This window comes from Lycium barbarum, chromosome 2 (genome assembly GCF_019175385.1).
Source record: "Lycium barbarum isolate Lr01 chromosome 2, ASM1917538v2, whole genome shotgun sequence".
NCBI classification, from domain to species: Eukaryota; Viridiplantae; Streptophyta; class Magnoliopsida; order Solanales; family Solanaceae; genus Lycium; species Lycium barbarum.
The window spans coordinates 10,962,495-10,986,443 of NC_083338.1; the positions used below are offsets into that span (position 1 = coordinate 10,962,495).

Sequence of the window (23,949 nt, forward strand, 5' to 3'; positions counted from 1 at the left end):
ATTTGACAACTCAGATCTCATAAAATTGAGGTATATGAGTCTACCGACCAGACGTTGGTATGGTTCCGAATCTCCCAAAGGGGCTCATTTGGCCAACGCCAAACCGTGATTTTGCTCCATAGGAGTATTGATTGGTTTAGCTCCCAGTAAACCGGACTTACAGATTATATCCAAGGCATATTTTCGTTAACATAGAAATAACCCAATTGGTCTGCGTGCAACTTCAACTCCTAGAAAATACTTCATAAGGCCCATATCCTGAGATAGCCTTTGAATCGTTCAATGGCACTATGATCATTTTCGGAGATAATCAATTCATCCACATAGGTTAAGACGTTAAGCTACATACCTCCCCGGTGCATAGTGAATAGAGAATAATCTGAGTACGACTGTTTGAACTTATATTTCATAAAAGCACTTGACAATTTCGCAAACCAACTTTGGAGCTTGCTTCAAACCATACAAAAATTTCCGAAGTCGACATACTTGCCCCGAATTACGAACACGAAATCCCCGAATCCCTATGGCAATTTCATATAAACCTCCTCTGTTAGGTCACCGTGTACAAGGTATTATACATGTTGACACCTGATTTTTGACCTTCCATGATTTATTTTAATTACTCAGGGTCCTTGGATAATAAATAAAATAATTTGCACCACACACAGAGTATCTGAATGATTTTACATAATTATTCAGGCCAATATTTTACTCCTATAAATTAATAGAGAACAATTTGAAGCTCTATTAATTATTCAGCAATTTATCAGCATTTTTACGGCATTTCTTACAGTATTTTACAATTTATCAAATAGCAGAGAAATTTTAAACAATTGTTCATTTAATTCAGCAACATTAGATAAAATTAAATAAAAGGGCAATTTATATTATTTTTTATCCAAGAAATTTGAATAATTAAAGGAATTTACAATTCTACCCCTCAGGACTTTGATTGTTGCCATATATGCATGTTTGTGCCATTTTGGAAAAATTATTTTAAAATTATGTTTTTAGTTTAATATTCTTGCACAAATGACCACCTCATAATTAACCAATTCATGGTTCAATATAGCTGGGGTCAATTTTGCAAATGATGGACTTCAACGGCCTCAATTGAAATGTCCAAATCATGGGCAAATTAATTAGGGACATTTAGGCAAATTAGTTTTAATTGGTTAAATTAATTACCAAAATAAGGCTATATCTGCAAATGGTCAATTGCAAGGGTATTTCTGCAATTTGATTCCAAAGGTTGGTCATAATTGCAAACCTTATTTAATTGAGGGTCAATTTGAGGCTATTTCTGCAAAATGAGTTTAAAACGTTTTGTTAATTTTATTACGTCTTCATTTGACCTCGTTTTAATTATTTCTCTGTACGACTGCGTGCCTCAAATGATGACCTATTTTACTAAAATTCCTATTCTACCCTTACGAGCCTATATTCACTAGATATACGCGTATATACACCCATGATATACAAATACATTTCAAAAATTTTTTAAAAAAAGGCCAGGACCAGCCCACAAAGGGTCCAGACCCGGCCCAACGATACATATACTTCCTGAGCATAATATAATATAGGGGAGGGTGTCATTTGCAAATTCGTTTGAGGGGGCTAGGGTAAAACCCTAAGCCGCCTCTTACACCCCTACACCCACCTTTCCACCTCCTCTTCTGCAATATCCACCACGTCGCCGTGCGGACATCACCACCGTGATGTCCGCAGCGTGACAAGCACAGAAAAAGGACGAGGAACCCCATGCTTTTTTCAAATTAATGCTTGTTTAGTTAGTTAAAGTTTGGTACTGTTAGTATAAATTTAAATGATGTAGATTAGTATTGTTATCTTATGATCTTGGACTAGAATGTGCTTTGTTTGGAATAACAATGACCATCTAATGAGCTAGTTGTTTTAATTATTGATCCAGTAGTATAACATTTTATGTACATTGTAAAATGGTGATGTTTTTAACTTTGATTAGAGTTAGATTGTATTGCTAATGTTGATGCTCTGTGCCATACTTGCTTGATCTATTTTTCTTTGAATTTAGGCCAAAATGAATCATGTTAGAACAAAAGGGATTAGTGATGATTGCTTGGTAGTGGTCTAGGGCTGTTAGTGTGATATAAGTGGTGAAATGGACTGGTTGGTTTGCCTGATGGTCTGTTAAAGAGGAAATGGGCTGATCATTCAAGTTTGTCTTGTCTCTAATGCCATATTTTGTATTGTCTGTGTTGTTCATGACATGTTCTGGGAGTGTAGGCTGTTGAAATGGTTGTATATTCTTAAAAAATGATTACTTTGGTTCTTATGTTAATCTGTTCTTGTCTAGGGTGTGAGTTTTACCTATTGGCTGTTAGTAAGAGGTTCATTTTGATTGAAAGCAACTTTTTAAAGTTGTGAGGGGTGGCAATTCTCATTTGGTTTTCTGCTTTAAGATTCATGTGAAACATCCCATTTAAGCTTGACCTTTGCATCTGCATATTAGCCTCTTGTCTCCACTTGCTTGTTTAAAGTTATCCTTATCTGGTGTTTTATGGTTACTTGTTTTGAGTTTTATGGGAACATTGACCTCTGCTGAGGAAAAGTGAGGTTGTTTTAGTGTTGATCTTGTAAGCATGAATTTCTGTGTCACTCCATGATCATGTGAACTAGCCTATTTGCTTCTATGTCATATACTTAGATGATGGTGCTCAACTTGTACTCTATAAGCCCTGTTCTGTGTCTTTGTTTAATTTTCTTGGACTGCTTCTATATTCCCAGGCATATGTATCACCTGAACCTGATATTGAGCATGTTGTTCTCTCCCATTGCACCTGCATTTTAGTTAGCATTGTCTTGGCATAGTAAATCTTACATTTCACTTAGTTAGCCTACATGATTCTGTGGCTTGAGACTCCAAAATCCTACTTTGCTTTTGCTTGCTACATCACTAGTTAAAACACTATTGTTCAATGTCAAATTAACCATGCTATGCCTACTTTTATCAGAATGCCATACTGTTATACTTGTTTTGTCCATTCTTGTCAAAATCCTGCATGGTTTTTTCTAAATATGTGTCCCCTTTTACCATGTTTGTCTTGTTTTGAGAGTTTCAAATGCTGTAAGTTGACTTATTCATGGCTATCTGCTTTCAAGGTTCATTTGAGTGTTTAAGATGTCTTCCTTCATTTGTGTCAAGGCCTTAGGCCACATCTTTGCCCTATCTTGCCTTGTTTGTCATGTTCATTATTTAATTTAGGGTATCTTGCTTCTCTTGCAATGGTAAACCTTGTGTACCTTTCCTCCCCTTCCCTTCTCTTCCTACATGACTGTTGACATGTAAATTCATGCCTGCCATCCTGCATCCCACTTAGGTACATTGTACAACCTCTCTAAGTGTTACTCTAAGCTATAGCAGTCCATTATAATCATATGCATTAACCATGACTATTTTGCTGTCTTCTGCTTTAGTATACTAGTGTACATGGCACTTACCCCATCATGATATGTATGAAATGTGTCTCTTGTGTGATCATGACCATGCCTCCTCCTGTCTGAACTTGTTGGCCTTGATATCAATGTGCTGCACCATCTGCTTTTACTTGTGCCCTGGCTGACCTGATTCATCTTGCATCACCTAGGATCTGGATCTTCTTATTTCATCTCTGTACTATCCATGTCTGCTGCTTGGGTTGCCCATTGAATCTTGTTTTTGCATCATACTAGGAACACCATATGGCCTGACTAAACTGATATTTGTGACCAACATTGAGTAGTTTTTCCCTGCTACTACTCACATTGGCCTTACTATCCCATGCACCCTTTACATGCTGGAGTGAGACCTGCAACACCTTATATGAACCTTGAAGTTTCTTGATTGTTTGCCTAAGACATAAGTTGAACACATCCATGCTTTGTGGTATATGTACCTTGACACTTCTATAACTGTTGCCTCCTACATGGTTCACCATGGCTTATCTCAGCCATACTTCCATTAGTGTACTGCTTCTATGCTCACAAGCTTTGTTTGTGTTCATTTCAGTGCTACCTGTTCCCTTTGTATTTGTTGTGATCTTATATACTTTGTGCTCTCTTTGTTCCTTCTTAAATGGTGTTTATTAATTCGAGGCCAAGTATGGTAATTCAGGGATGTTCTAATCTCCCCGGTGTTAGCCATGCCTGGGGTCCTTCAAGGCCCCTTAGAACTTGTGCGACATCGGGAATACGGGGTTAGGACCCAGTCCCCAGGTCATATTAAGTCTTAAAATGAACCATTACCACAGTTTAGGATACGGAGGGACAAGTATAAGATCTTTGCATGACTTGTTTTGTTTATATATGTACATATGTGTGCCTTAGTTATTTTAGTAATAAGGACGGTTAAATATAAACTAACCGAGTTTTTTTTCTTTTCTTCTTTTCCTCCTCCACTTGTATGACCATTCGGGTCAAGACCAGGACCACCATTCAAATTAGGATCGAGTCCGCGAAGAAAAAACAATAGCGAGGCGCGCAGAAGGCCCAACCATGGGTGAAAATGGCTAACTAGGGGCTTGGTACACCCCTATTCTATCTCTACTCTATTATTCATTTCATGATTAATTATTTTAAGTTGATGTATTTGTAAAGGTTGTATTAAATTCATATTATAGAGGAACCTTATGTTTCAAACTAGCCGTCTTAGAATAACGGTTCTTATGTCGTTTAGATGACTTTAGGTCCCCGAACGAATTTACAAAGCCACGATCAAATTCGGCATTTTAAAAACTAAATACAAATTGGACTTAAAAAAAAATTGTTTTTCCTAAGTATAATAAGCAAAAATCAGTTTTCTTTCAAAAAAAAAACAAAAACCTTAAAATGGCAGAACCCTGTTTGGTATTAATAATTGAATAGTGCAAATTCATAACCCGTACTAGGTAATACGAGTGCGGTAACTCCCCAGAAGTGACTAGCTGCGTTTTCATTCACTTTCCTTCTTTCAAATCAAATTCCCCCAATTTGGCATATGTTGAGTTCTATAAAGTTTTATCTAATTTCTCTAACCCTATGTTTGGATGGTTGTTTCCCGTGGTTCATTAATGTATAGTATGGTATGGTACAGTATGGTGTTGTATTATATTGTATTGTATTAATGAACATAATGTTTGGATAGACTGTATCGTTTATTGTGGTCTAATAACATTTGTATTGTTTGGTTTGATTGTATGGTACTGTATAATAACTTGTAAGTTTACTAAAATACCCTTAACTCTTAATTAGAAATTAATTTTTATATATATATATATATATATATATATATATATATATATATATATATATATATTAATAAAACTCAGGTAAAGAATAAAATAGGAACTTTAAAAAATAAGTAGGTAGTGGGTGGGGGTGGTGGAGGGGTGTGTGGTGTGAGGTAGGTGGTTGTGGTGAGGGTGAGTGGTAGCGTGGGGGTAGGGTGGGGTGGGGCTGAGTGGTAGCGTGGAGGTGGGGTGGAGTGGATGGTAGAGGGTGGGGTATAATGGAGAAATGAAATACATAACCACGGAAAAACCACCAAATTCTTGGTTTCAAAATTTGAAACTTTTCATGGTTATATAACCATGGAATGAACTATGGGTTTACAACAGCATACCACATAATTTAAAGAACAATGGAAACAAACATGATTTCATAGAAACCATACATTAATGAACCATGGGAAACCACCATCCAAACAGGGGGTAAATGGATTTCTTACATGCATGTCGATACTGGTATCTTTGATTTTGAAAATAGAGACATACACAACACATGCATTTTTTGAGATATGAAATTTCCATAAAGTATGTGTGGTCTTTCATTATTGTATTTTTTAATTGTAAACATTGAGTTTGAAGAATGTGATATTGCAGTGGAAGAGGAGCATGTTTTCTTTTATTGGATTTGGTGTTTGGAGAGTTATTGTTTATATAGCTACAACATATGCTATGCACCAGTAATTCTCACATCATAATCTTTGAATCTATAACAGTTTTTGATCTTCTTCGATTGGTTTTTCTCACAAAATCCTCTGCTTTTTCTTCTTCAGCTTTGGCATAATTGAGCCCTAGGAGCTTCATATATGGCCTTTCATGTATTAATATGGATGTGTGCTAATTCTGAAATTTATAGATATTGAAGTGTGTAGAAATGGGAGCTTGGAAGCTCACAAAAGGGAGATGCAGCTCTTCAGAATTCCCTGAAGGACCGGAGTGTAACCGGGTTCTTAACTCTGCACGTCAAAGGAAAACGTAAGCTCTCAATAATGTATTTTCCACTTTATCTAGATATGTAGTTAAGACCAACTATATATCTTGTACCCAAATTGTATTCTCTTTTTACTTTTGATTAATGTACAGTTTCAGTGCTCTGTCTTTTCTCAATTTGTCCCTTAGATAATGACTAATGTTAATGAGATATAACTTATAAGTACGATATTAAGCTTAAATTAAGGGGGTTGATTATCAAAGCTCTTTTAAAGATCTGAAACTATATAGAAGAATCCTACAACTATGCTCAAAGTCTGGGCGATTCTAACTTCTCAACTAATGATGACTCCTGAAAAAAGGTGTTGATCTCTTTGATAAAGTTAGACTAACAAAGTTTTAACATACTATGTGCTTTTAACAGTTACCAGTTTCAAAAAAAACATATTATGTGCTTTTCTGGGGCAATTTAGAGAAAAATTCCAAGGAATGTCGTGATTGTAACTCTTCCATTTTCCAAAAAAACAAAACAATTTTTGTTCTGGGTTTGAGAAAAGTTTTTTCAGATTCCGTACTGCAAATCAAAGCCAAATAGAAATATAGAATAGATCTTTGGTTCTAGAAAAAGGTCAGACAAAAGAAAAAATTCAACATCTTATTTTCCCGCTATGTCATATTTCTGCTAAACCATCACTTTTTTCAGTATTTTCAAGTCAAGAGACCATAGCTTAAGAATAAAAAATTGATATTAGTAGAATCTCAATTTTGATTCAACTTTGTCTCTAAAGTTCTTGTGTTTCTGACTAACGTGCAAGCATTCCTGCTTTGAGACGGATTGTAGTTGGCAAAGTGAGTTACTTTACCTTTTCTAAGAACCAGCACAAGGTAATTTTTTCTAATTTTTAGGAGTTAACCGAACACAAGAAACAATTGGACTTACATGGGTTTGACCCATAAAAACCCCCGAGTTGTATCTTGCATACTTGCAAGCGTGCAAGATTGGCAGATAAAAGAGATGCCTGTTTATGTTTATATTTTATGCAGGAATATTATGAGGTTATTTCTGTTGTGCATCATGGTTATTATCTGGTTGATCTTTACGGCCTTGCTAACCACATAGGTGAAGTTCTAACCTTGCAGGTGGCATGACACCTTTTTAGAAATACGTCCATGCATATTGCTGGTGAACTCATACTGTGAGGTGATTTATCGCACAGTAAACTTGGCGCCAATAATTGCACAAAGCTTTCCACATTTTGGCAATATTTAATGTGGAGCATGGAGGCTATCAGGAAGTTCTGATGTAAGGATGACGATGAAGAACATTAGTGGGCAAAATCAATTTAGTGTTAGCAGTGCATTGTAGAATGATGAATTTCGTGTGATGTTTCATGTCATGTCCTTTTAAGGCATTTAACCTTTTGGCTTTGAAGTTGTACTATTAAAAAAAAGTTTTGTTCTTTCAAGATATTTTTATGTGGCATGTATAGTCAGCAACTATGTATAATCCGTAGGGCTCTTTAAAACTTCTCTTGCTTAAGAAGATATGACAGTATGTTTGGGTTATTAAACAATAAATCCCATTTTTTCTGGAGAATTCCAAAGTAAGGACATCTGATGTTTACCCATAAGCTAAATTATAATTTCCTTGACTGCACAACCATTGGTGAACAAGTTTGAAACTTAACTGAATATTACACTAATACTTGAACCTTAGCTAACATTACACTTTGTACGCTAGCAAATTATATACCAAAACGGCATACGCTATTACGAAGTGTTGGGCCTGTGCTTGCACGGGCTAATTTCATCTAGTACTATATATAAGCATGAGTTTGGAGGTGATTTCGTTGTCCATCTCCTACTCATGTTATATTATAACTATATATAAGAGGGGATGAGAATTTTTTGGAGTCCTCACAGGGCTATTTTTGTCATTTACTAGCTCTGAAGGAGTTACACGTGTCATCCAACTTTTACACTTTGAATCCCTCTTTTATTAATTTGCCTCTTTTTTAGTTCTATATTGCTTCAGTTGCCACAGTCTAATTTAGTAAATAAAGGCACATTTTGAGACGTTTCGCAAGGCCCAAATTCAAGGGCATTCCCACCTGGCCAAATGCTCATTGACTATTGTGTCTTCAATTTGACAGATAGTCAACTTTTTAGGGAATGGAGAGGAAAAGTCATTGAAAAATTCAGATTTTAAAAAATGACGTAGATTTTAATCCCTTTAAAATATTTTTGATCTTAGTAATTGGTACTCCCTTCGTCTCAAATTATTTGTCGTGATTAGTAAAATAGTTATTTTAAATTACTTGTCATTTTCAACTTTATGACAACTTCTTTTTAATTTTACGCTTAATAGTAATTGTTCTTGAAGACCACAAAACTCCTCAATTGTGGAGATATAACACATAAATAGAGTAAATATTCATCGAAGAGGTATTATAACTTAAAAAAAAAACAAGTGTAAAACTCCTCATACTCCTCCAAATTAATAGTTTATTAATGGGTGTGTAAAAATAACGCGACAGAGAATTTGAGACGCATATAATGTAGCCGTAACTTTTTGTGGTTGGTATAATTTAGATAACTTTGGGGCCACATTTAAAAATCTTTTACTTTATATATGTGCTTGAATTATCATTTAATAATATTCTTATAAGATTATTAAGTTGATTTGGGTAAAGATACTACACTAAAATTATATCAATATGTTGTTATTATACACTTCAACTAAAATTGTTATTTTACTTTTTTGAGGTAAGCCCGGGGAGTTCTCATCTTCCTACCAGCCCTTTTGTTTTCCATCTTCTCATTTTCCATGAATAAACCCAATTGTTTTATCTGCAGTCTAATCCTTGGTTGTTCTTGTTTTTGTCCTGCAACCAGTTGGCCCTTTTCTCTGGTTGCTTCTCCATTTTGCTTCACAAGTTCTTCTTTTTCTGGTAAGTTTTATTATTGTATTGGAAATGTTTCACATGCTGAGCTATTTTTTTTTTCTATTCACTGGGTCATAGCAGCTCTGACAAATTTTTCCTCACTCTGATTAGCATATGCATGTTTGGAAACGTGCATATATGTACACGCTCTCGGCATTTGGATTTCTGTTCAGAACATAAATAGTGAAGAAAAAAAGAAAGATTTGATGCAACCAAGTTGTTTGACAATATGCCTTAACCAACTCAAGTATGATATTCATGGCAATGAAATGCCAGCTACTTACCAAATTACATTTTTAAGAAGCATAGTACATTAAAATTTTAATGAACAACAAACATTATCAACTAATAGGAAAATAAAGAGAAAAGTTGTCCCTTCTAAGTGTAAGAACAATTTTATAAGTATGCGGATAATATGTGAACAGATTAAGATACCAAATCACCGACACCTTAAAACATCAAAACAGAAGTTTCTTCCTCTGTATAGATTAATTTGGATAGACTACGAGCACCATTGAACTTTTATTTTTAGATAACCGTGATGTCCTGGTTAGCTTTGGCTCACCTCGACTAATTTCAACATTTTGTAAGATTGATTTGGCCTTTTATGCAGGTGCCCTGGGAAAATTCTTACAATCCCAACTTTGAAGCTCTAACTCAATTAGGAACACCTACAATTACAACAAAAAATATAGGTAAGGTGGAAGCGTCCTACAGCCTCACGGTAGACATCTACTTTATGTTGGGACAGATAGAGCATGTGTTTTATCTTCGTATTCACATCCCAGAATTAAGTTGCCAAACTGAGGTGGCATAGTTGGTAAGGATTTGAATCTTGAAAGTGTCTTTGTGTTGAGGCATTTTTTCTTGACGTATTTTGCCAAGACGACATGGAACTTTACTCGCATCCTACTTTGTTTACACTATCAACATTCATTTTAGAGGCACACGAATATTCGGTGCAGTAATTGAGGATTGTAGCAAAAGGATTAAAGGAAGCAAAAATGTATGTAACTTTACATTATTAGTTGAAATATATCTTGAGTATATTTAGATTTAAGAAAATTATGCAAAAGCTAAGGTATTTAAGAGAAATTAGTCGTTGCAGGCATTCTCACTGGCAGTTCTCTTAATGGATATCCAACAATGCTTGAATGATCTCTTCAACCATTTATTGCTTTATGCTATATTCATGTTACTTTTCAAATTAGCTAAATATTAGTATCGACAACCAAAAGCTTATAACATGAGAAACTTCATATCATAGTAAGTTGGTTATCTAGCTATGAATTAGTGTTTGAATACTTGAAGCAATAGAGGTGAATGTTATACATATAGCTGATTGTTTCCATTCCGTGTTTTACAGACTGAAGGACGTGAGAAATGTCTCATAGGAAGTTCTAGCCTCCAAGACAGGGGTCTTTGGGCTTTCTGCCCAGAAAGAGAGTTGCTTGACACAAGGGAAAGGGTATGCTATATTCTTTTCGGTACTACATATAATGGTTGGAATCTTGATCCACTGTTCTGTTTTCATTAAATTGACCAGTTACCAGAAGGTAATAGTTGGGATATGATGGTCTAAAATGTCCAGAAGCAAGATTCTTATCACGGAAGTGTGTTTAGGTGTCTCTCCCTCTTTTTGGTAGATAAGCAAAATAAATTAATGCACCCAATCCCAGGATAGCTCAGTGAAAAAAAAGAGTTATTTCTCTGATTTTTGTCTGTTTTCATTTGCTTTCTTCTTTTTCAGTGAAGGCACCCTCTACTAAGAACTGGTGCAAGTCCAAGAAGTAGGTCTTTACGAAGTACTCCAAGAAATATGAGACTGATGAAGGTAAAAAAGATATCCAGGCACAGTGGGAGAAGCTGAAGAAATATGCTTATGTCACCCGTGTGTTACCTTACACTCAGGTACTAAATCTGAATGTCATCCCTCTGAGTGTTTTTTTTTTTTTTTTTTGTGAGCACCCTGACCTGTAATCTTTATCTGCTACTGCTTTATATATAAAATGTATTCTAATTTTTCCCCATTTTCACCGAAATCTTGTTTAGACTACTTAGAGGTGCTGTAAGAATTAGTATTTCTAATTGATATTGAACCTCTTAAAGTTAAATAAGTTCAGTTAAGATAACTTTAGTGATACTTGCATGTTATCCTCTTTTGCTAAGCAACAGTTTTGTATTCTGTCTAATTCACAAATATTGAATATCTATGCAATGAATATGTTGATCTTATAGGCATCGAGAACGTGAACAAGTCAGCAAGATATCACCTACAGGACATTTAGGTTGGACCCGTGCTGAATATTTTGGTTGAAGGATAGCGTTGAGTATTACTGGTCTATGCCAAAGTGCAGAGAAAATCTAATAGCACATTCTATGATATGTGGTTCATATATGACTATATAATGTTAGATTCATGGGTGGTCTCATGCACTTACTGTAACAAAACAATTACCCAATTATGCACATTTTGTACATAGACTATTGGTTATTAGTATCTATTTAAACTTCAGTACGACTTCGTGCTTGGCCTTATTTATCTTGAAACACGTAAGACTGGAACAATACGATCAATATTATTCGAAGGCATATGAGCTTCTCTCTTTCGCACTTGTACATGAAAATGTCATGTTTTATCCATGTTAGTACAGAGACATTTGGCTAAATGTGTTAAATTGTGTAAGTTGTATTGTTATAATAAAAAATAGATTATAAGCATGTTGGGCTCGTGCTGACTTCTCTAGTTTATTACTACTATATAGAAGTATGGGTTAAACCAATGCTGCGTCGTCAGTCATCATTAAAAAAATAAAAAATTAAGTGGGCCTCATACTAAAAACACTAAGCAATATTAAAAAAAAAAAAAAAAAAAAAAAGTGGATCCCACCATCTCCAAACTCATGTTTTAAAAAAAAAAAAAAGTGAACCTCATATTAAAAAAAATCAAGCAATATTAAAAAAAAAAAAGTGGACCCCATATTAAAAAAGCAAGCAATGTCAAAAAAATAAAAAATCGTACATCCCATATTAAAAAATCAAACAATATTCATGTAATTTCTAAAGTATCCTCATTAAGTCAATAATGGTGTATTCATTGCTACATGTGTATTAACCTATTAGTGGGAGCAAATGAAATTATTGTACAATAAAAAACATGGACCCCATATTATTGTTTTTCTTCAAAAGGTTAAGTAGTCAAACCATATAATTTCCTTTCTTTTCATATATTAGCCTGAGATCTAATCTAGATATTTAACTGTTGTATTTGCTATTCCGCGATGTCATTTATTTGTTATGTTTGCTAAAACAAATATACTTAAATATTTATATTGTAAAATAAGATAGAATTTAATTACTTTTTTATTTTTAGTCTTACTCCAATAAATGTGAAAAGAGATTAATGTCATAAAAGAAAAAATAATATTAAATGGAGATCAAATAATTAATAAGGTAAATTAGTGAAATTATAATTCTAATTGACGTTTCCTTAAAAAAATCGTGCAAAAGACAACATGACAAGTAAAATGAGTTAAACCAAAAATATTTACCAAAAATTAAAAAATAGTAGTTCTTCATTTAAATAGAAAATCAAATTTATACTTTGTTTCATTTTAAGCATGTAAAATTAATATAATAATTAGTATTAGAATTATCCAAATCAAAATTTGATAAAAAAATAGTAGGTATTATTTAGGCCCAATATACATACATTAACAATAGAATATTTTATACCTTCAAATTAATCGAATTAAAATTCAAAGTATCAACTAATGCTTAAATATTGCTATTGTTTTATCTCAAAGAGACGAAAATAGTTTCCTTCTAAATAAGTCTTCTCTTTTAAAAAGTATTAATAAATTTTTGCCGACTTTGTATTCGTAGCAAACACTAATATAATAAAGTTTTGGATACGGAGCACAAACTACAATGTTATATTAAACGTGTTTTGAACATAGTGTGTGTGTGTCTATATATATATATATATATATATATATATATATATATATATATATATACGCATAAAAACAGTGCAAACTTATGTATGTTTATTAGCAATATAAAATATATATATTATCACTACTCAAACATAACTACGTACACATACATACAATATAATCTAAAGTGTTGCACACGCGGTCTAATTTTCCACTATATAGAAGCATGATTTTGAGATCCGGATCGTCAACATGCTAGCTTCGTATCAACGGCATTTTAGACATTCACCATATGGCTATTGTAGGTTTGCCTTACTTGTTAATTGCAGCTTTACTCCAGGTGGCTTTTGCTCCATATCGACAGCGTAGATCTAGAAATTTGCCTTGGTTTTTTTCACCTCTTCTTTTGATCGGATATCTCTGTCAATTTGTAAAAAAAAAAAATCTACAATACCATAAGCTTTGAGAAATTTGAACCACTTGAAGTCGAGGTAGGAATTTTTGGTCTGTTGTCAGCTTCATTGGGAAGCGTTTTGGCATTGTCTTTATCAGTTGATTTGCTCTGACCCGAACCACTTGAACCATCGTTTGACGCAGACATGTTGAAATCACTGGTTATCGATTGGAATTAGTCGAATTTCAGATTACAAAAGAAAATTGCACATGCAAACGCTTTAATTTACAGTTATTTTTCCCGTCATTGATGAAGAATGGAGTATTAATTTTTGGGTATTTCCAGAAAGAGTAATCACATTCACTTTGACTAATATTTCTTTAATTTCTATGATGAAAGAGCTCCCAGTTTTCATCGTAAAGAGTTCAAAGCCTCCCATCTTTTAATTTTTTTGCTAATTCTTCTCTCTACAATGCTATTTCTTCAGCTATTATTTTAGAGGGGTTTGTTTTTGTTTTGGGGTTAGATAGTATTCTGTTTCTTGACAACTGAAAATTCCTACTTGCAGATGAAAAATCTCTACTAAATGGCAACATAATCTTAACCATCTCAAAGCTATCTAAATACCTTCATTCAGATTAGAAACTTAATACAATGTAGTCAAATTTGATGCAAGAAAACTCACTCGAGGGTCGATATTTTGTGCATAAAATTGAGAGAATAGGATAGGAAGATATGTTCTAGATTTAGTGAATTAGTCTTGACACTAACATCTTCCTCCTGATAGAAGAGGAGCAAAGGTAAGTGATATTATGAACTCGATACTAAGAAGTGAATGATGGCATATCTTTGGCATCTATTTCTTAAATTACTGATTGTGGAATACATGTCAGCTTTTGGTCTTGCAATCTTGGCCACACAAGCCTGAAGTTTGAATTCCAAGTTCAAACTGAGGACAAACAGACTTGAAATTTTGACTCAACAATTCAACATGCCTTAAGGTTCAATTACACATTTTAAACTTTAGGATATATATCCTGCTTATTGTAGGTATTTGAAGTTCAATTCTGTGTCAAAAATGACTTAAAATTCTGTGATATATAATTATGACGTAAGGACAAAATCTCTTAATCTTGATAACTATTTAATTATCTTCGAAGCAGCAATAGAAAGGAATATAAGAATATAACATTGGTTTGTGAATTGTGACAGATTGATAGATTATATTGTGACAGAAAGGAGTATATTGCATATTTACATGGCTTGAAGGTGCTGTAGTGATGTTTCCCCAATAAAGTAAGTTTGCTTAACAATCCCAACAATTTATGCATTGTTGATAAATAAAACAAAGATTGGAAAGATTTTTAATTTGTTAGTCTTCAATCCGTTATAGTAAATATTAAGATGGCATGTATACTTTTAACTATGGAGCTCAAGCTTTAGGAAATAGAGTTCGAATTTCAGGATTCGAGCTTGAAATTTGTATCTGTCCAGGGCAATGATAAAAATTTTTGGGGTAAATTTTAACTATATACAAGAGTCAAGTTTAGACAACGGATCGACATGTCTGCTATCAGTCTATACAAATCAAGTTAAGGGTATTTTAGACTTTTAATAGCATTAACAAGAAGAAGTCGATTGATACTTACAAGAAGTCACGGGTATGGCTTTATAGGTCTATTTATGTGTCTAACTTCAGCTAACTAATGATAGGCTTTTGTTATGGAGTAGCAAAGAGCCATAATTTGAGAACCACCGTATGGTTTACTAAAGCAATAATTGAGAAAGAGCGGCACCATAATCATAGCACCTGGAAAGAGTGAATTGATGAATAAGGTATATATTCCCTTCTAATGTTAAAATTTGACTTTTGATCCTAAGAGCCTGTTTGGATGGGCTCATGCCTATAAGCTGCAAACAACTTATAAGCTAAAAAAAATAAGTTGGGTAGGTCAATTTATTTTTTTTGGCTTATAAGCTGTTTTCAGCTTATAAGTTGTTTTAGATAAGTTAAGTTAAATTGACCCAATTATTTTTTTGAGCTTATTTTAAGCACAAAATGACTTTAAGCTGGCCAGCCAAACACTCAAAAAAACTGAAAACAGCTTATAAGCAACTTATAAGCCAATCCAAACGGGCTCTAAGTCCTTTTGTTCGATTAGTGCCGTGTCTCAGCTTTCTTCTTAGTTTCTTTGGTCTTTAGCTATTATTTTATTTCTGGATTTCTCCATTTGCTCTTTGATTTTTGCTTTTGTTAAACCTATGGGTTTTGCTGAGTTTGCTTATATATGGTGCTATGAAAAACATGTGTAGTACCAGTATATAGATGATGCAAGAAAGTGTTTGGTTTGGTGATCTGTTGAAGCTTAAGGGAAAAGAGATTTGAGCTTTCATGTTACCTTATTTTATTAAAAAAAAAAAAAAAAAAAGAGATTTGAGCATATTATTTTAAAGTTCGATTTTAACTAATGATATAGTATGTTGAATTTCTTTTCTCCCAGCTGAGTGGAAAATATGGTATTGAATGAGATTTCGTTTATCTTGCCAAACAAAATTGGCTTACTGAAGGAGATAAATGAAGGGCTTATTAATGACTATGAGTTTCAGAAATGGTTCATAACACATTACACCATTATCAATGAATAAGTTGGGCGGATGCTTTTGAAGTTCTTGAACCACAAGTAACGGCTGACCTCACTTTTGTAAAACAATTTGCTTTCACTATTAAAATGAAGTGTAAAGTTTGTTTGAAATACTTTACAGAGACGAAAATTAAAAATGTCATATAAAGTAGTGGAACCAAAGCTGTAGAAGTGCTTATATGAAAATCTATATCTATATATTATAATTATATAAAGCTGGGACTTGGGCCTTTGACGTGGCACGCTAATATGCCTGGATTGTCATTTGTCTATTTTCGCATAGCTCTGCCTTGCCCTTTTTCATCTTCTGTTTTTGAATTCCTTCCCCACCCCCAGACACACAAAAATAAATATATTTCCTCTATCTGTTCATTTTTCTTACAATTTTAGAGGTAAATCTCTTTTTATCTACTATTTTTTTATATCTCTCTTCCCTTCATATTTAATAGGTGTTTCATCTTTCTTCTGATTCCAACATCTGCGTTCTGTCAGCAATCAGTTTTCCAGGTAAATGCTTTTTTAATTATTTTCATAATGTAGTTCTTTCCTTCAAAAAGATTCCAATCTCTGCGTTCTGCCTGCAATATGAAGATATATTTGATGATTATCTATTCCCAATTAAATATTTAAGACTTTGTCTTTTCAGTGAATCCCCTTCCGGCATATTTCACATCATTTTAAACTTTTTCATTGTTTCCGGATGTGCTTTCTCTTAATTAACGTTGTAGTGGTTGATTGGCTTTTCTTTTGAGTAGTGCTAATATGTGTTTCGATACTTAATACTGTCGGGCATTCTATATACGTTTGATTAGTGCTAATTGTCTGCTTGGAGATGAAGGCAAGTTAATATATGAAAATTAAAAGACACTTATAGGCAGGTAGAATTTTATCTAACTAATTTCCTATTTTTTTTTTTTTTTTTTGGATTTTTGGATGCAAGGGAACCCGCAACCGCTACCCTTCGAGTGCACCCACGGTAAACCCTGCTATATTTATCATAGACAAGTTAATATGTGTAGCAGAGATGGAAATATAGAAGTGCAAAAACATTGACTTGTAAAAGAAGAGAGTCAAAAAACATTTGGATTTATAGTACAATCACTTGTAATATGCCTATACGGGGTATCATAATTGAGATGATACATAGTTATGTGATATCATATTCTGTTTCAATATGTATACATATACTTCTGTATGTGAGATATGTACTGGCATAAATAAAAGCTATTTAATTTTGTGAAGCTTACAATAGGTAATATAAGTCTTATGTTATTTATAGAAAACCTGCATTATGTAGACCTGTCCGATCCCGGAATAAAATTTCGTATGTTTCCACATTTTCCCCCTTTTCTCTATTATTATTATTCTTGCAATATCCTTATTCTAAGATTAAAAGTCTTAAATTACATCCAAAAGATTAATTTGCAAGGTGGTGATTGACACATTATATCTGATTCTTCTTAAACGCTAATTCAAAATTTTGAATTTACTTGGTTTTAGCCCCTTGGATGCTAATCATGTGTGGACGATATCTAAATAAGCTACTTGATGCTTATCTACCAAATCTGTAGAGTACAATGATGAATTCAAAAACATGTAGCTCGACCGATCTTAAAGCATATCACGTTCCTTTTTTAAAGATTTTTGGGCTTCTGATTTTTCTGTTTGTGGTGTTTTAGGATTTGATTATAATCGCAGGACATAGCCCGGTGACCTGGCTCTCTCTAGGATCAGAATGGCTATTTATCTTTTCCCCCTGTTTTTTGCCATTTAAAATATTATCAAAAACAATTGTTTAATTAAGTAAAACTCAGGAAACCCTTTGGCCTTCGGTTAAAGCAATCCCAAAAGACACTAATGTTTCCGGTTAATCAGAACTCTAACAGGCTCTTCTTTGTCCACAGGCCTCCTGTTCTTTCTTCCCAATCCCTTACAGCAAGTCTCCGATTTTTCAGATGATGTATATGTAAAAAGTAATCTGCATGCGTCCTTTATTTACTTCGTTGCCAGGTGAGTACACTGTCTCTTACTTATGTTGAAAAGTTGGAATTTATTCCCAACCCATGAACGATTTCTTTTATTTAATTATACTTTTTTTGAGTTAATCAAAATGTGTAAGTTTTCTCAATATATTTTGGACTCTGGCTTGCGGCTGTAAAATACTTGAAAGCCATTTATGAATGAACAACTCGGACTACTATGTATTACGTGCAACACATTTATAATAAAGCAGTTAACGCCCGTAGACAATTCAATTTGATTAGGCTTAATCGACTAGATATTTATTATAATACGGGATGGAGGAGAGTCATCTAATATCCTTAAACCTTTGCGTGTTCAGTTTCAATACATGGAGTTTTCAGTTCTGCAACGGAGAAGAATCACACGACTGGTATATATCTCAATATGTTACTGATGTTTACTTACAATTTGTTTCTGCATTAGTTGTGTTTGCCTCCATATATATCAAACACCAATTAACTTGAAATTTATTTGACAGTTCATCATATTTGGTGTTGCCAAAAACTGCGATTATAAGGATAAGAATGACTCCAAGTCAATTATTATTTCATCACTTGCCTTCAGTGTGCTTCTTTGCTTGTATGCTTTACTCTGTGACATAAATAATTTGGATTGGACTTTATCCATTATCTCAATTTATTATGAATGCAGCATTGCAGGAATAAAGTTCACCTAGAGGATATGACCATCAAGCTAATCAGTGCAAGGTTAGTTCATTGTCAGTTCTATGTACGAATACAAATCTCAGCAATTGGTTCAATTTTCTCAAGGTGTCTCCTTATTAAATACTCTTTTGCTTTTCTTTTCTCTCCATTTCATAATACACAATATAAAATTTTCAATTGGTATGTTGTACACATAGCTATTGTTTAGCAGGGAAATGTTTATTTGTCAAATTCTAAATTCATGATACTTCATAGAGTTGAAATGTCAGTTTTTAGAACTGTTTACATAGCTGGTTATAAAACTGGTGACTAGAGTTCAAAATGATATTTGACTCATTTAAAGAAATATGATTAGAGCAAGAAATACGATACAAGAGAAACAGATCATGTTAGTCTTAGCACTTCAAATATGTTAAAACTTAGTTATATAGGTGAATAGTGCCTATCATCTCCTGCGTTAGAAGTTGTGGGCTTTAGATCTTTTTACCAGTTTGAAGGTACGATCAAGATTGAGGAAAACTTTAACTACTGTTTAAGAAAAAGATGGGTGCAATGTGTAATTGTTGATCGTGATGAAGAGGAACATGAGTTCCGCAATGTAATTCTGCAGTTTTTTAAGGCTGATTTGTTGAAACTTTATGTGATTACTGGACGAATGGTTAAATTATGACAGCTATAGATTTGCACTTTTGAACTAAGACGTGCATTCTTTGGCATGATTCTAAAAATTTGAATGTAAGAGGGATATCAATATGCTCTAAGTTGAACTAATTCCTTTACAATAGCAAAATCAGTTTAAAGAAATTTGAGATGATTCATCATAAAGATTATATTCTCTAAGTTTCAAATGATATTGAATCAATTATAGAGTTTCTAATGTTATTCAAATGAATAATGTGATGGTATCTGGCTCTACCATCACAATTTTCTATCAGCTTCTTACACACACATTAACATCATTTGTCAACATTCTACTTTTATTAAGAGGTGTTTGGATTGACTTTTTAAAAGTAGCTTATAAGTTAAAAGCTAAAAGTCATAAGTCGGGAATACCCAACTTTTGGCTTTTGACTTATTGTTGTACTTTTTTTGGCCTAAAAGTAAGTGCTTAAGCATTTTTTATATTTCCCAGACACAAAAAAATTGAAAAAACTTAAAAGCCAATAAGCAGTTAAATAAGCCAATCCAAACACCGGCTAAGTACTGAAAATATATTCAGTTTGTTTTCCTTTCTGTTCCGCATAAGCAAACAGCTGCAAGGTATTGGTAATTCCCTTTTTGGAGAGTATAGACGGGTTAGTCTTGTGTTGATGAGAGAATTTAGTAAGGTTGGAGAGTTAGGATATGTCACCTTTCACAATATACACGACAAGGTAGTATTTGAGTACTTCTTGATAGAGTTGGAGGTGACATTTTGAGGTGTAGTTCATGCATCTGATTCCTTTGTTTGATGTAAGATGTCTATGGCACCAAGAGGAAAGAAAATTGCTACTACAAATGGTTATCACCAAGTATGGAGATATATATAAATCTTTGTACATTGGTTCCAAGAAGAAATTAAGGTACATATAACAATGTCATAATTTAAATATTCTCTTGAGTGAACAACATAGCATGAGGAAAAGAAAAGAAGAAATGTTAAAAAGTCATCTATCGCAGTGCAAAGCAGATCGTTGATAATTGAACTTATTCCTTTATGTGGAATGACTACTAAACCAAATTCCATTAGCTCTGAATGTTGAAAGGCGTGTGTGTCATAATATATGCTTCTGAAATCTTAATTTTACTTTTCCTTGTAGGAGCAGGATGAGCTAATTGCTGCGGAACAATGACCACGTTATGCAAGGGTAGAGATTAACCAGGCTGTATCAGGTGAGAGAAGTCGCCAACATACATTCAAGTATGTAGCACTCTCTATTCTGGACATTCTTAGCCTTGAGGTAATCTTTCACAACATAAACTCTGCAACTTGAAAGGTCTTACCAAGGCAATAAGGACATTAAAACAGTCACCAAGATACTGCTCTTAAAAGGGTGCAAAGGATGTTCCAACTGGAAATTTTGAGAACAAGGAGTTGAAAAGAAAAATAATATTAGAAATTACGTGTGTAGAAAGCAGTTAACTCTTGAAGTTAGGACATTGTCCTGAAGTTGTGGTTGGGTATGAAAGACGCGCTCAGTTCTTCTCTAATTTTTTTCCTGAGTCGCCGAGTGCTTGAACATATAGTATCATTTTCCCATTGGTTTTGTTTAAAGGGTTTGAGATTCTTTTCTTGCAGGATAAATGGTTAGATTTGCTTGCAGGTACGTGAATTTTCGCTGTTGTAAGTGGAATAACGAAACTGAAATAGCGTCAAATAAGTTCTAAAGTAGGTGCTATAACATATTGATATTTGGTTTGTAGGGCAGATGGTAATTGTTTGGGCCAGTAGGTGGTCTTGGTATGAGGAGGCAATTGATATGATGTGTGAATTTGTAGTTTGAGAATTATTTCAGATATTGCGACCAGTGGCGTATGTAGCGTTCGAGGTGGGGGTTCAATTGAACCCCTAACTTTCAACGGGGAGCATAGATTTGTGTGTAAAAATTTATTAAAATTACAATAAATAGTAGACATAAACCCATAACTTTTAAAATACCAACTAAGAATACTGAAAGACTGAACCCATAAAGTTTAAATCTTGAATCCGCCTCTAATTACGACTTATTATCAATTACACATACAGCTGCCCTCTACTAAATAGTTCAACTATATGTGATATATAAGAAGCTACATAAAAGACCATCAATTCTTGGCAACTTCCTGATAACTGGTTCTAGAACATTGTTACTGCTTTGTTTTGCAGTAACCAATAAACATGTGGTAGGATTTGAACTTTGGAGTTGACCTTTTGGCCAGTTGTGTTGTTGTATGGTAACTTTGTGAAAACTAGAGTAGTACTAACTGTACTGTAGATGAAACAAGGAGGTAAGATCATCTTCAAAGTCAATGTTAGCTTTAGTGGTCATGAGTTCTTGACTGAACTAATCAAACAATGTACACTTTTCTATTGTTTTTATCCTTGAATATTTTATTTGCTTTTATATTTATGCAGCTTTGACAGTAAAGTTTCATTTTAATTTTTCAACGGTTAAATTTATATCCTATTTATGAATATTAGAATTCTTTCCCCTCCGCGAAGAGCATTTTTTCATTTCTATGTTTTTCTTCATCCTCCTCCCAGGTTATTATGCAGAATCTCTATAGATTATAGCACTCGAAACTTAAAATATGAGTTATTGTTGTTTATTTATATAATATGACATCTGTTTGTGTCATTTCGTTATCATGAATTCTTGATTGTGCTAATTGATTCTGCAGTTGATTGATCTGGTTGTAATTATATCGACTTTGTGGTGTTTTCTGGATGATGATTAAAGAAGAAAGAGAGCAAAAAAAGAGCCACGAGAAAAGAACCATGAACACTTTGAAAGTTATGCTATGGAATAAGCAGAAGAACGACAAAGAGTACTGCAATGAACAATCTGAAAACAGTAGTGGATAAACACTTCATTGACAGGCGAGTGAGACACAAAATGAGGAATGCCAGAATAGTGGTGATATGCATTCTTCTACTGATAGGATAAGAGAGCAAAGGCACAAGAGAATACTGGGAAACAAGATATGTTGCTCCCGACTAGCCTCAATACTGCTAACGGACAAAATAAAGGTGGCATGATTATGGTAGACTTGGGTTCCATATAAGTTATACTTAACACCGGACTGAACCAAAGGCATGACCCTGACATCCAAAATGTCATTGAACAACTGGTGGAGGAGAGTGATGAGGTCAGTGTTTCAATGGAGCATATTACATATACAGATGAAGATGAAAAGGTAGCAGACAGTGTGGTATAAACATTTGCACTCACCTCCATTGAAGATGATTTAAGGTGCAGTTCGGTTCATTGAAGTCTATTTTTATCATCACCTATTGGGGGATAAGAATTTTGGATGTTTAAAATACAGGAATAACCACTGTCTAATCCCTTACATGATTTGGGACATCATGTTATTCGAAAACATCAAAGTAAATCCAAAATGAACTTACCATATGATATCTTTTGCGGCAACGCTACATTTGCTAAAATAAATCGAGAAGAGACATGCTTGTGATAATAGTTTGGTATAAACATTTGCACTCACCTCCATTGAAGATGATTTAAGGTGTAGTTCGGTTCATCGAAGTATATTTTTATCATTACCTATTGGGGGATAAGAATTTTGGATGTTTAAAATACAGGAATAACCACTGTCTAATCCCTTACATGATTTGGGACACCCATTGTATATTTTTATGTTAATTCGAAAACATCAAAGTAAATTCAAAATGAACTTACCCGGTGTTGGATATGATATCTTTTGCGGCAACGCTACATTTGCTACAATAAATCAAGAAGAGACATGCTTGTGATAATAGTTACTTATGGCGGTCGAAATATCAAAATAGCAAGAAGCAAACTTTTCGGGGGATATGACATAAATTTTAAAAAAAATACTAACAGTTGTGACCTAAAAATTGGCTAAGCACCGCGCGAAGTGTGGATAGATTTACTAGTTACTAAATAAATATAGGAGGCCTTTTGAGTGATTATTTTCTTCTATACAAACTGGGTTAGTCATAGCAGATTGTTTCCTCCTTGTGGTTACACTATCTCTCTTTATATCCCTAACACATATTTCACTCTAAAACAGTTAGAAACTTAAACTATTAGGGCTTCCAAAATTCTTGCTTTTCAGTGTGTGAATGTCAATGAGGTTTTGGGTACAACAGCTTGGGGAGAGAGGGTGGGGGGGGGGGGGGGGGGGGGAGGGAGCGCGCTTATATTTAGGGTATGCTTTTTGACAATCAATTGCGTACTGCATTGGCCGATATAGTTAGGTGTATGTCAGTCTGGAATATGAATCTTGCGGTATATATTTAAAAAAAATGGAGATCTTCAGAGTGTGTATGCTTCATCTTGATTAGGTACAAAGCTTTTAAGTTCGTTTAATAATATCTTTATAATTGTTTTGGTGCTAATTCTCAGCTCCTATATATCCTGACTCTAAAATTCATCTTTTGGTTTCCTTATTATGAACATCTTTTCTGAAA

General features: G+C 33.8%; 1 protein-coding gene and 2 long non-coding RNA genes across 28 annotated transcripts; all 3 read left to right on the forward strand.

Moving 5' to 3' along the window:
- The first annotated feature begins 1,601 nt into the window (after nucleotides 1-1,601).
- LOC132626161 (uncharacterized) lies at nucleotides 1,602-7,744 on the forward strand. 6 transcript variants are annotated; one of them, XR_009577150.1, is made up of 4 exons: nucleotides 1,602-4,541; nucleotides 5,877-5,959; nucleotides 6,053-6,254; nucleotides 7,350-7,744. It is a non-coding gene; the product is annotated as an uncharacterized LOC132626161 (long non-coding RNA). The 6 variants fall into 6 exon arrangements; XR_009577153.1 differs by having other exon boundaries at nucleotides 5,877-6,254; nucleotides 7,336-7,744; XR_009577149.1 differs by having other exon boundaries at nucleotides 5,877-6,254.
- Nucleotides 7,745-8,879: 1,135 nt separating this feature from the next.
- On the forward strand, nucleotides 8,880-11,680 carry LOC132626162 (uncharacterized). 3 transcript variants are annotated; one of them, XR_009577157.1, is made up of 6 exons: nucleotides 8,880-8,975; nucleotides 9,105-9,160; nucleotides 9,768-9,849; nucleotides 10,521-10,622; nucleotides 10,905-11,065; nucleotides 11,393-11,680. It is a non-coding gene; the product is annotated as an uncharacterized LOC132626162 (long non-coding RNA). The 3 variants fall into 3 exon arrangements; XR_009577155.1 differs by lacking the exon at nucleotides 8,880-8,975 and having other exon boundaries at nucleotides 8,988-9,160; nucleotides 9,768-9,974; XR_009577154.1 differs by lacking the exon at nucleotides 8,880-8,975 and having other exon boundaries at nucleotides 8,988-9,160.
- A 1,654-nt stretch (nucleotides 11,681-13,334) lies between these two features.
- LOC132626163 (uncharacterized) lies at nucleotides 13,335-23,015 on the forward strand. Of its 19 annotated transcripts, XR_009577162.1 has the most exons (9): nucleotides 14,886-15,322; nucleotides 16,578-16,635; nucleotides 17,069-17,104; nucleotides 18,033-18,138; nucleotides 18,470-18,520; nucleotides 18,810-18,857; nucleotides 20,615-20,755; nucleotides 21,094-21,118; nucleotides 22,176-23,015. XR_009577162.1 is itself a non-coding variant. In XM_060340923.1 (7 exons), exons 1-7 carry the CDS (start codon nucleotides 15,314-15,316, stop codon nucleotides 20,628-20,630), a joined length of 318 nt encoding a protein of 105 aa, XP_060196906.1. In that variant the 5' UTR covers nucleotides 14,885-15,313; the 3' UTR covers nucleotides 20,631-23,015. The 19 variants fall into 19 exon arrangements, 6 of the variants coding, with proteins under 6 accessions (XP_060196907.1, XP_060196906.1, XP_060196905.1 ...); XR_009577160.1 differs by having other exon boundaries at nucleotides 21,094-23,015; XR_009577163.1 differs by lacking the exon at nucleotides 21,094-21,118 and having other exon boundaries at nucleotides 20,621-20,687.
- Nucleotides 23,016-23,949: the final 934 nt, after the last annotated feature.

Excerpts from the sequence above, each read along its gene's own strand:
- LOC132626163 (XM_060340922.1), top strand. Across the intron at positions 16,636-17,068 it reads GTCAGCAATCAGTTTTCCAG|GGAACCCGCAACCGCTACCC; the intron begins GTAAATGCTTTT and ends TTTGGATGCAAG. Across the intron at positions 18,521-18,809 it reads GGAGAAGAATCACACGACTG|GAATAAAGTTCACCTAGAGG; the intron begins GTATATATCTCA and ends GCAGCATTGCAG.